Source organism: Electrophorus electricus, chromosome 26 (genome assembly GCF_041902795.1).
Source record: "Electrophorus electricus isolate QZ-2024a chromosome 26, ASM4190279v1, whole genome shotgun sequence".
NCBI lineage: Eukaryota > Metazoa > Chordata > Actinopteri > Gymnotiformes > Gymnotidae > Electrophorus > Electrophorus electricus.
Window position 1 is genome coordinate 9,010,001 of NC_137522.1, and position 12,500 is coordinate 9,022,500.

The following is a 12,500-nucleotide window of genomic DNA, read 5'->3' on the forward strand; positions in this document are numbered from 1 at the left end:
AATAGGCACAAGCAAGACAGTAATTTCTGGAGTCTCTGCTTTCGTAAATGAGGAAGAATGGCGTCTGGCATTCTGTGTTGCCTTCCTGAACTGTTTGTAAATCGAGGGGTTGCCAGGGTGAGCGGAGGAGGGCGAAACGTTTAGGAAACATCTGGATGGGTGTGTGAGAAGCGGAGACTTCGTTTGTGAGGAGGTGAGCATGTGTTGCGGGTGCACATGAGTGCGGCCACTGGCGAGTACGCTTTGGTGCGTATGTGCACCATTCGTGGAGCTGGGTGTGTGTGTGTGTGTGTGTGTGTGTGTAAGGGACAGTAGGTGTTATGCAGGCTTTAATGAGGCAGCAGCATATGAAGGAGTGTCATTAGTGCTAAGAGAGAGCAGCCTGGTGATTGCAGTGATTTGGTTGTAGTCCTTCTGACCCAGCCGGCCAATCAGAACACCCAGACAGCCTCCTTCAGAGCGTGTGCAATCAGCAAGCCCACAGTCACGGAGCTATCCACAACAGCCTCCCAACAACACAACTAGCCAACTCTCAACAAGCTTACATGAATAAAGATCGTAAGGTAATGTGATTCTGTAACAGCAGCACGCCCCAATACTGTTGTGATGTACTCTAACAACACGGCAAAAAAAAGTAAGGTGCCCCAATCGTGTTTTAAATGCATGTTTTTATCAAGATGTTTTAAATTCAAAACACAAACTATGGCTTTCACTGTACAAGGTGTTAAGGTTGGAACAGAACAGCAGAACAAACAGACAAACAAAAAAACAACAACCATAAAAAAGTCAAAGAAGAGACATGGGGCATCATGCCTTCCACACAAGCCCGACGGCTGAGAAGGGGAGGGTCCGTTCTGCTGGGTGGCGCCCCCTGGCCACGCCTCCCACCGCTCACGGAGAAGAGGAGGAGTTTGGCTCCTCAAGGTGATTTGGAGAAGCTCTTATGGGCGGTGACAGTAGAGGCAGTCGGGCTGGTTGGATAACCCCGTGCCTGGACACCCTTCTGTGGCAGCGCACCCCCCGCCTCCGACACACACACACACACACACACAAACACACACACACACACAACCCGCCTCGCCTCAACAGGAAAACAGTCTGCTGGCCAGAATTACTTCGCAGCCGGAGGAAAAGGAAACATGATTTCTGACCTTTTCCTTCCTGAGCTCCAACAGCAAACTTCAGGCTCCTTTCACTGCACCCCACACAGGTGTTGCCATGAACGAGTGCTGTTTTGCATGTGTATAATCAGGATTGTCTGTGTGTGTGTGTGTGAGAGAGAGAGAGTGAGCTACACAGAACACGTAGGCGGTCTGCTAAGAAGGCATGGTTCTTTAGACTGACTGCAGTGCTGTGCAGGGAATGTGAATTACTACACTCGCTAAGTTCCTGGGTTAAGGCTCTAGTGTTTTTCCCTTTTAGAACTTTTTTTTTTCCTATCAATTTTCAATTTTCAACCCATTAAGTCTCCTTTTCCCAATCCCTCTGAGTCTTCTCCATCTCGCTGTAAATCTTCTCCGACTGACAGTAAATGGTTCGGTTTGCATGCACGACGTAGGTTGCGTCTCTTCTGTGGAGGAGACGTTTTCGCCGCTCGGAGCCTCCGAGCTGAAGAATGCTTTAGGTGCTGAGCTTCCTGTGAGGGATTAGCACAACCTTACCCTCCTCACCCTGCTCCGGGTAGCCTCCTATTTACACCCAGCCGAGTGCAATCTAAGCAAGCAATCTCTAGTTTTTCTCCCTCTGCAGGAAAATACACGGAGCTGCCACCACGCTGCCCTCTCATTTGCCCTTTTCCTTAGCCGAGGCCGTGCTGCTCGGCAGAAGGGAGTCAACAAAGCTATTTAATGGGGGGTGGGGGGGGTTCAGGCTGATTTCAAGCTTTTTTCAAGCTGATGTGAAGCACAGATCTTGAGCCTGTAAACTGCCGCTGATGTGTGTGTGTGTGGACTCGTTACTCCAGACAGGAATATGCAGATGCTCTCTGTTTCCCTTGGCCAGCACCGTTTCCCCTCTTCGAGGCATTCTCCTTCCTTCAGACTGCAGCTAACATAATAAACACAGCCGGAGGCGGCCAGACTTGAGCCTAGGCCGGAACAAAGCAGGACGCCGTGGCGCAGGTGGAGGCCCCGCCTGTGGGCGTGTCCGAGCGCATGCGCACGTGTGGGGTAGGACATGGCCTGGATTCAAACCCTGAGGGGCAACCCTCTGACTATTGACCACAACCAGGCTGCAGGACAGACGGACTGAGAGACAGAGAAGCGGTTTAAAGAATGGAAACTGCCTTCTGGACCCAGTCAAAAGGAGACCGGAAGGTGAGTGTTTTTGGGGGCAACTGGACAAAGAACTGGGAATATGGAGGGTGGAAATCAAAGTGTCTAAAGCTGATTTATCCGCTGTTAGGGTTCAAGGGACTCCGAGGAGCATTGAACAGCCCTTCAAAAAGCAATAGCAACCACCTTTATATCTAGCCAGTGCCAGTCGTCTGCCTTGCCTCTGAAGCAAAATCAATCTGTTTCATATTGGAGCACCAGGGGAGAGATGACTAGAGAGAGAGAGAGAGAGAGAGAGAGAGAGAGAGAGATTGTGTGAGGGGTGTGTTAGAACAGGGAGAGAATAGTGTTCAATAAACATATGGTCAGGTAGAGGAGTAAAAAGAACAACATGGGTGATGTATTGGAAGTTCTCAGACAAATAATTCCTCATTTTAATTTTCAGGATTCACATTCCCATATGCTTTCCATCATTATGAGTTGCTGGGCCAGTAGACTGAAAAGCTGCCTTTTCTCAGCACTTATGTTCTAGTTCTAGACATTTTTTCCTCAACAAAATAATTTCCTCTGTAGTATAGCATCCAAGATGAAGGTTTCATCTTGCATTAAGTGTGCTGAAATGATAATTGCTTTCTACTGACAGCAGTAATATCACAACCAGTTAATGTGTCCTCATAAATTCAAGGTTGCAACCTGTCATAATTCAGGGTATTTTTAAATGATAACCACCATCTTAATTTAACCAGGCAGCATGTCAAGCAGATAAGCTATCGAGGAGATTTTTTATGCATATGAACATCAGAGACATCTGATTGTAATAATGAAAAAAAAGAACTGAGAAGGAAATTTTAATCACATTATCTTTGCAGTCTTAATAACTGGAGACAGATAGTCCTTCTGGGCTGAGGTTTCCTGAGGTTTAAAAGGGCCCTTCTGAGGACATGATTTTGCTTTTCCCGTCAAAGAGGTACAGTGACCTTTAAACCAACTAATGAGATTAAGAGAGTAATTAGAATGGAAGGCACTCTGGGTTCCTCCGGCTAACCTGCTACAACCCCAGAGAACAACCAGTGTCCATCCTAGGCATCATATTGCGAGAAACATAATTAAGATCTTCTGCGTGGATCCTCCACTACCTTGGGGAGTGGAGGACATGCCCAAGTAGACTGAGAGCGCTAGCATGTGGCTCCACCATGCTCCCAGAGCAGCTCTGGAGCGGTAGACTGAGAGTGTTAGCGTGTGGCTCCACCATGCTCCCAGAGCAGCTCTGGAGCGGTAGACTGAGAGCGTTAGCGTGTGGCTCCACCACGCTCCCAGAGCAGCTCTGGAGCCGTAAACTGAGAGTGCTAGTGTGTGGCTCCGGCATGCTCCCAGAGCAGCTCTGGAGCAGTAGACTGAGAGCGCTAGCATCTGGCTCCGGCATGCTCCCAGAGCAGTTCTGGCATGGTTGCGTGGGAGGGGCAAACAGGGGCAGACCTGGAGATGGTTAGAAATCCTGCCAAACCGTTAAAGTCACAGTGGTGTTGGATTGCTCCTGAGGTGCTACTCTGACCTGTTCATTTAAGATGATGTGTAACTATTGGGTCCATCCCAGGCAGGATCACCAGGAGTCAGGCAATCAGGGAGTCTGAGGAGAGCCAAGCAGGGTCTGGGGAGCGCTAAAGCCGGCCACTTGCAGGGAAGCCCAAAGACAGCTGAGTGTCGTGGTTAATGCGAACACACACCTCCACAATGGCAAAATCAATGGGGCTTTATGGGCCATCAATCTCCACAGAGCAAGAACTGCCTGTCTGCCGCTGGGATGGACCATTTTGGTGGTGGGAAAACCAGGAAGCCAAATTGGGAACTCTTCCAGAAAGACACGAAAAGTTTTCCATTTTGAGTCTTACGAATGACGGACCGGTTCAGTACGCATTACAGCATAAGCCTGGATATCTGCACCCTCTATGCAGGACAACTGTGTACTAGCAGAGATGTGCTGGAAAACCAGGCACTCCTTCACACGCCATCACGCTGAATAAATCCAGCCGCACATGACACGCATGACATGCATATCCGCATACAAAAACAAACAAACCGCGAGGCAGAGTTCAAAGGAGACTGAATTAAGGATGAGTAAATGAAGGTCTTGGCAAAAGCTCCAGCTGTAATTGATTGTCTGGCAGCTGCGTGTCTCCTCTCCAACCCCCTCGTTTCCCCGGAGCGCTTTACACCTCTTGTTTACAATATACCCCTCCGCTTGACCAGACAGCTAGTTGGGAGTTTGGGGCCCGGGGCTCCCGTCCCAATATCCCGGCTAATTACTTTTTAATTTACAGTGTGTCGTTAATGGGCTTGGCAGGGGAGGCAAGGTTAGACAGGCAGCAGAAGCCACTTCCCTTTCTGCTCAGTAGAACCACGTCCTCCTTAATTAAAATGAATACTTTGGACATCCATCAGAAGGACAGACAGCTGGGGAAGGGGGCGGGGTTTAGGCAAACACACGGGGAAGGGGGGGGGCAAGACCAAAAAGAAGAAAAATGCAGCAATATTTTTTTTAAAAGAACAAAAGAAAGATAGCATGAGGAAAAAAGCGGCAGCTACCTCCACGGCTCTCGCTGTCAGCCGGCTTCACCTGGATGGGCCGAGTCATCTGTGGAAAGAGGAAGAGCGGAGAGACAGAGGGGTTAGTCAGCATCATCGCCGTATGCCCCGAGCCTCCGGGCACCGGGCACTCCTCCAAACGCAAGCGCGAGGCCCGGCCACGTCTGCTCGCGCCAGGCGGAGGAAGTGGAGGTTTTTCTCCGCGCGTGATGCCTCGGGAGCACGGCCGTAACGGCGCGGGGGAAAGTGAAATGCAACAACAATAAAATTGAAGGCGGCCTCGGGGGAACGGCGGATCAATGCCGACCTATCGATCCCCGTCCCTGTGGCTGTGGGGAGTGTCGGCAAGCGAGAATTCTGTGGTTAGGAGGCTCCCAGTAATCCACTGGAGCCTGATAAGAATGGCCTTCGCTGGATTACACACCTCTGTCACCGCAGTCTTTATGTGTCGTGTTTTCTCCCACTGTTTCGTCTCTTTCTCGTTATTTTTACTTGACTAGTTTGTCCTGACCGGTTTCTCATACTGATCTCACCTAAGCAACCAAAAAAAAAAGAGCCAAAATAAAAGTCTCCCACCCTGTCCCATACATTGCTCAAACCTATTTATATAAATCAATATTTAAATATCTCTGAGGACTAATTAAAGACCTAAGATGTCTGAAAATGGAATGACTGGCACAGTTTCAGCATAATTTCAACAAGTGCCACGATTTACAACACAGCACCAAGAGGCCAATGTAAGATGAAATTGAAACACTCTCTGGAAGTGCAAGTCTTAGGTACAATAAATATCTATAAAATCTAAAATAGAGTATAACTGCACTATAAAAATGAAAGAATGCAATATTTAAGTCTAAATCACACCAAAGAATTGTTGCAACTAAAGATATTTTGCAAGAAACAAGAGAGTCATGTACCCTTTATAGTAATTCACCCACTGAAGCTTTTAATGGATCCATAGCAACCTGTTCATAGCAACACCGGCTGAATTTCGATGAAGAGCTGCGATTGGCTGCATCGTGTCGAGCTGCCCCAAATCCGTGCTCCTAACAGCCTTCTCAGCCATCTGAAATCATTTTATTACCACACCACCACTGCTCCCACACGCATTCTGAGTCTGAAAAATACCCCTGAAAACCCCTGAAAAAAATATCCGAGGGAGTCCAGGATCAACATTTTTTCTCTCTCTCCAACATATTTTCTTTTAGTGTCCAACTCTGGAGGCGAACTGAAAGAGGTCAGTTTTAAAGACAGGCCAGTCCCATAAAAGCATGACTTGTTCAAGGAGAAACACCATAATGGGATTTTAAAACGGCTTAATAACATGCTGATATATGGGTGGAGAGAGCCAAGCCAGATTCATTAAGTGCTAAACATATCCATTTTCACCTTGAGGAGCCGAATAACCTTCCTCAAAGGAATTATTCCATAAATTTATCCATCGTAAATAATAACTAGCTGGGGCTAGGTCTGTCTAAGCAAGGGGGAGAGAGGAAAGAGGCGCACCTTTCTGGGACCGGGCTTACTTCTGCCTCTTTGTCTTGGACTCTGTGGTTAACGCCACTAAGGGCACAGCGATCCCAAAGTTTCAAACAAGAAGGATTGCTAGTTCTTCTGCATCTAAACTGAAGAGGACCGAGCTTTTCTCGGTGCCTCAGAAGCTTCTGGTCATAAAAAATCAAATAAAAATGTAAAAACTGGAAACGACGATACGCAAACAGCGGCGCCGGCGAAAGATCCGCAGCAGCTGCACTGGCTGCCCTCTTCAGTGCATCGCAAGGCACGTGCGACACTGCCAACGTGTCCCGTAATGGAGCGCGCGGCTTTTTTTCCCCCTTCAGTCCCGCGAGTGCCGTGACGAGCGCGAGCACCCATCGCGGAGATGAATTCCACAGACATCGGCCTTACTCGCAAGCTTTATGGAGGTGTGTCTGAAACTAGTCACTGTCCAGGCCATAAAATGTAGCAGTAATGGGTTGTTTGTTTGCGGGCGATGTCTTCAAGCCCCCCCCCGCCCCACCCCTCTGCCTCCTGCGCGTGTGGAATCGACGATGTTCAGTTTATCACGTTCTTCTCCCCTCTAATGGCATGGACAGACATCCAACAGGCGCACTCTCTATTATTATATGCACAGTCACAACACGCACGTGGGCGCGCACGCGATCACACGCAAAACAAAGACCAACAGTTGATGAACTCATGCTGTTGTCAGGGAAACCGGTTACCGGGGTCCTGAGAGACCCCCGCGCCTACCCTCCACCGCTCTGTGCGTTCACACTGGAAAACCTCCTTTACTCGTATGATGAAACGGAGGCACAGAGGGGATCGCCTCGTGCTGCCGTTCTCCCCAAATCACAACACGCGCTCTAATTGTGATGGATTCGAGGAGGCTCGGCTGAATTTGGAACAGTCGATATATGAAGGCAGAGGCAAAAGGGTGGAGGCGTGGAGGCGTGGAAGGAGGGGGCACAGGCAGAGAGGGAGAGATGCCTGCAGCAGACAGATAAGATTCCTCCTCAGCTGAGTGGCATTTCTTCAGTCTAGACTCCACCCTAATGCTCCCACACATATGCTGATGGAGTCTTGCTTGCAGAAAGACACACTCAGGCATGGCGCGCTGAGCTCTCCCCCGCGTTTGCGTCCCCGCATTCTCCAAATCCGTTGTTTGAGTGCGGCGGAACAATCCGAATCCCCCCGGTGTGCCGACAGCAGGGCGTCGACCGCTCGTGATGACGCGCACGCTGCCACGTTCTCCCCCCGATCCGGGAGCTTCTCTTCAGAGGACTCCAAATGCGATTTGAATGTGTTCCATTTTGGTTGGGGTATTACCACCTGTCTCTTCGTGCATACAGGCACACACAGGTAATCCCAGTGTTTACTATAGCAGGGGTGGGTTTTTTGTTTTGTTTTGTTTTTTTAAATAGAAGCCGGTCAAATGGTGTAAACGGGGGTGCTGGGGGTGGCGTGGGTGGAGGTTATGGTGTGGCAGCTATTCTGCGCAGACATAAGGGCTCGCTTCTCGTAGTTACGTTTGATTATGTGCTGCCGGGCACCAGTGGATGTAAATCCAGAACAATCAGCATATTACAGGCTGCTGGGAGCCAAATCTGGACGGCACCTGTTTGCTTCTGTATATGATAAATGTGCAAGAAAACTAACGTTGGTTTTGCGGGATGGTGATTATTCACACAAGGAGCAGCTGGTGGAGACAATATGAATGAATTTTAGAGTCAGGCAACAACCTTAGTTAAGGTGTAAAAAGTATTTTAATTTTTTTTTTTCTCTCTCTTAATGATATAAGGTTTCAGAAACAATGACGTTTTGCGTGGGCACACATAAGAAGAGGTGTGATGAACATAAAGTGCTGTTGGAGCAAAACAGATTTTTAGGTGTTACTCATCATACTTCATCTGCTATACATGTCTTATAACATGAACTTAACTGATCTTGTTTGAAAAACAGTGCCTGTAAAAAAACAAGTATCAGGAGGAATAAAGACAGGACTCATCACAGAGACACAAGACTGCAAGAAACCAGCACGTCAGTCTTGGTACTGTGATCATTTGGATGAAGATGGAGGAGATGTAATTAAATTCCATATACTCTTAAATTCCATATACTCTGATAGCTTATTTGAAGCTTTTACAGTGGTTACATAGGTGTGCATGTGTGTGTGTGTGTGTGCATGTGTGTGTGAGTGCGCGTGGGCATGTGTGTGTGGAGATGCCTGACGTTTAGCCAGCTGTGGGTTAGTATGAGATAACATCCTACGCCCCATCCCCTGATCATTAATAAGCATTTGCACGCCATCAAAGTGGCCTCCCTCCCCTCAGTTACTCCTAATAGGGAAATAAACATGATCAAATGGAGCATCCCAGCTGTGATAATTAATATTTCCAATTATTGATTTAAAAGTGTGCTGAGTGGTGCCAGCCCAGGGCCTAAGCTCACCTAATAAATCTATTACACTAGAGGAAGGAAGGATGTGAGACAGATAGTGAGAGAGACAGACAGAGAAAGAAAGATCTAGAGAGACAGAGAGTGAGACAGATAGACAGAGAGAGAGAGATGGAGAGACAAACAGACAGAGAGAGAGAGAGAGAGAGAGAGAGACAGAGATGAAGGCAGGAAAATGCCATTTCTCCTCTCCTGGCTCAGGTTAGATTTGATTTAATGGAGAACTCATTTGTTTTCTGGATCCTCTTGAAGGACGAGAATGAGGCAGAGGAACGTGAGAAAACAGATGAGCTACAAAGAGAAGCTAAGATAGGAACTGCCTGTGTGCATACTAGACTCTGTTTGTGTGTGCGTGTGCGTGTGTGTGTGTGTGTGTGTGTGTGTGTGTGTGTGTGTGTGTGTGTGTTTGTCCAAGATGGTTTCCTTCCAGCACCACTGTGGAACTACTGATAAGAGCTTGACTCTTCTGGCTTGTCAAAGGCAGGATCCCAAGCCAAGAATGTCTTCAGATCCACTATGGGTAAGAGCCACTCAGCACTGGAGCTTCGTCCACAGAACCTTCTACTGACTGCTGACATCACAAACACCTGAAACAACTTCATTCTTCTCCGCGGCTCCTCGTGGTCCTTTCACAAAGGTCACTCTGACAGCTTTATAACAGCAAGTCAGCGCACTCAGCATCAGATCTGCATTTCAGAAGTGCTGTCCCTCCAAGTTTGCACCGAGCTGAAGTCTTTCTCTTCTTAGTGTGCCAGCACCTCACTGTGTGGAAAAAGACTCCAAAAAAATAAGGCATCAAGATAAGAATTAAGAAACAATAAGAATCAAGAGATGTGGGTGCGCACGAAGCACTTTGAGTGACCCAGGGTCCACGCCAGCTGGTGGTGGGTCAGCCTGGCCACTCTCAGAGCTGGGCATGGATAAGAACAAGTCGAGATCCCGGCGGACAGAGAAAGACAGTGAGGATGGGTGAGGCTGACCTCTCATTACTAGACCCTTTGTATAATCAGAAGGAAAGCGTCACTGACACACAAGCGTGATGAGGTAACGATTGTAGCTCGGAGCTGAAGTTAAGTCAGCTGAGGAATCCTGGAGAAGAACCGTACCGTTGCATCTGACCTCTGCTGCCCCTGTTCCTCTTTGTTTTTTAGATGCTAAGCTTTTCCCAAAGAGCAAAAAGAATCATGGGTGGTTTGCTTGAAGTAAAATACGTGTTAAACCATTTGCATTCGATCTTGCACGTGTGACATGCTAATGGGGTGCCAGTGCCGATCTCTGCCAGTGGTCCCGCACTACACTGTGTCCTGGAAGTTGCGGGACCATCCCGGAAGCCAGGGAAGCCGTACTGCGGACTGTGACAGGTTACAGGGCGCTCCCCTGGCCAGTAGGCAGTCGACACGGCTTCCCAGCCAGTGACCCATAATTCTCGGCGCACCTATGCCGAGTTGACGTTTCTTTAATGTGCTGCGGTCCTCCGCGCAACGCCCCCCCCCCCCCCCCCCTCCCTCACAGCTCCCACCCTGCTCGGAGCGATGATAGCCTATTAGCAATTCACCGTGGCTTGCACTTTTTTATTTTCCCCCTTACCCAGCGTGAACCGCATGAGCCGCACCACCCCGGGTGGACACTCCAGCAGCAGGACGAGGAGAAGAGGAGGAGGAAGAGGAGCGATCACGGCGGAGGCACGAGAGGAAGAGGAGGCAAAGAGGTGGCGAACGCACAGAGAAAAGGGGGAATGTGAAAGATAGCGGATGAAAAGGGATGAAAGGGTTAGAAACGGCGAACATGGAAGAGAGGAGAAGACGTGCGCGAGAAAAAGACTGCGATCACGATAAAGCTGGTTGGTGTGTGTAGTTGGTGAATGATTATGGGCTCGGCTCTGCGCTGCGTGGCTGAGGTGACCTATATGTAAAACCATACACTCGGCTCTGTGTCAGAAGAACATTGCACTGGAACAACCCAAGCAATTCTCCTCTCTCTGGTCACTTGTCTTTTACCCCGCGATGAACCCTAGTTCAGCAGCAAGTCTCCCCTGATCTATGCTTATCCATTTATCTGTCCCAAACACACACACACACACACACACACACACACAACTGGTTTGCACTTGCCTTGACAGTCAATAGCAAAGCAACTGATCGTTGTGTAATTTCGTGGAGCAAGTATATGTGTGTGTGTGTGTGTGTGTGTGTGTGTGCTGTTTGTTTTTGTGTGTGTGTGTAGAGTCCAGGCCAGAACTCAGACAGGCACCAGTATGCTCTGTCCATCTGCCTGCATTTCTAATCCAAGGCTATATCCTCCACCCAGTTCTCCACCCAGTTCTCCACCCAGTTCTCCACGCTGTACCGCCGTACACAGGCTGGTACTTCCCCTCTACAGCACAGACCTCATTTATAGCCCACTTTAATCCCACTGGCCTCTCTGGAACGCAGCCAAGTGGGATAATAATTCCATCTTTTCTTATTTTATGGACAGGAACACATCATCACGGAACTGTTACAAGCGAACCGTAACACGTCGTAACACGTTACACTGTGAGTTCAGCTGAACCAGGAACACACAGTACAACAGTGTGCAGTTGCAAACACGTCTGTATCGTTTGGACAGTAAATAAAGAGAAACGCCCTCCATATTTACTGCTGTTGCAGGTCTGGCTGTGTCCCAGAAATGTCACCCCTGCAGTCTTCTGTTTAGCCAGCATGAGGGTCAATGGTAAAGCCAAGGTGGCAGGATGAGTGTGAGGCAGACCTGAGTTCACAGATGAGGTTCGACTGAGCTCTGCGCTGCCTCTCCCCAGCTATAGTACCTCTGACAGTGCCAACACAGGGGGCCAGGGAGAACCAGCACCTGAAGGCACTACCACCTTAAGTCTTTTCAGCTTTTGATGGGTGTTTTTGTGTGTGTGGGTGTGTGGGGTGACTTTGGGGCAGCCCAAACTCACACAGTATCTGGGTCACTTCATGTTGGGGGGTTGAGGGGGTTGGGTAGGGGAAGGCTGGATCAAGACTACTGAACCAGGAGAGCCTGTCCTTTAACTTCTCCACCCCCACAATGGGCCCCTCTTCCTGGGCACGGGCCTGCTGGCTCAGCCTCCGGTGCCTCCAGCAGCTCTGGCAGCCTGGCTCGGCCTGAGCGCCATGGCACGGCTACAGCCGCTTCCATATGCCGCGCCCAGCCCTACGCGCGTCTCTCTGCTGTCTAACTGACAGACGCCCACCATCCAGGTCAGGACATTTGCATCCATACATTTATTCATAAGGCTGCACTGCACTTAAGGTGGACTTCATCGTCAGCGGCGAAACACAAAAGAGAGAAAGAGGATGAGAAACAGAGCGAGAGGGGGAGACGCTGCGCTCGGCGTGAACTGAACTCCCACCTCCACCCACTCCAAAGGCCCTGCTTTGCTGTGTTTAATAATTTAATCAGATTTAATAAAGGTCACATGCTCCCCCCGCTTGGTTGGAAGGGATGCGGAGCCGCGCTAAAACCTGCCGCGTTCACCTTCGCCATGCTGGAGCTCTTATGTCAGCCGCAGAGCCGCAACACGGGGCCAGATTTCACAGGTCAGTGTTGCTGTCAGGACATTACCGTGATCACAGCAGAGTGAAAATGCAGGCACTAATGGCTCACTCACGCTACACACAAACCATAAACATTCGGAGACCTGTGAGCGATCGTCTTCCTGCT

General features: G+C 49.2%; 1 protein-coding gene across 8 annotated transcripts in view; it reads right to left on the bottom strand.

Moving 5' to 3' along the window:
• Positions 1–12,500, bottom strand: part of celf5a (cugbp, Elav-like family member 5a) — a 140,774-nt gene that overhangs the window by 60,798 nt on the left and 67,476 nt on the right. For all 8 annotated transcript variants that reach the window (XR_014120157.1, XM_081708592.1, XM_081708591.1 and 5 more), the window contains exon 3: positions 4,857–4,905. Coding sequence is in view for 7 of the 8 variants with exons in the window: in XM_081708592.1 (XP_081564718.1) it covers positions 4,857–4,905 (49 nt within the window). In the remaining variant the exon portion in view is untranslated. The remainder of the gene's footprint in view (positions 1–4,856; positions 4,906–12,500) is intronic.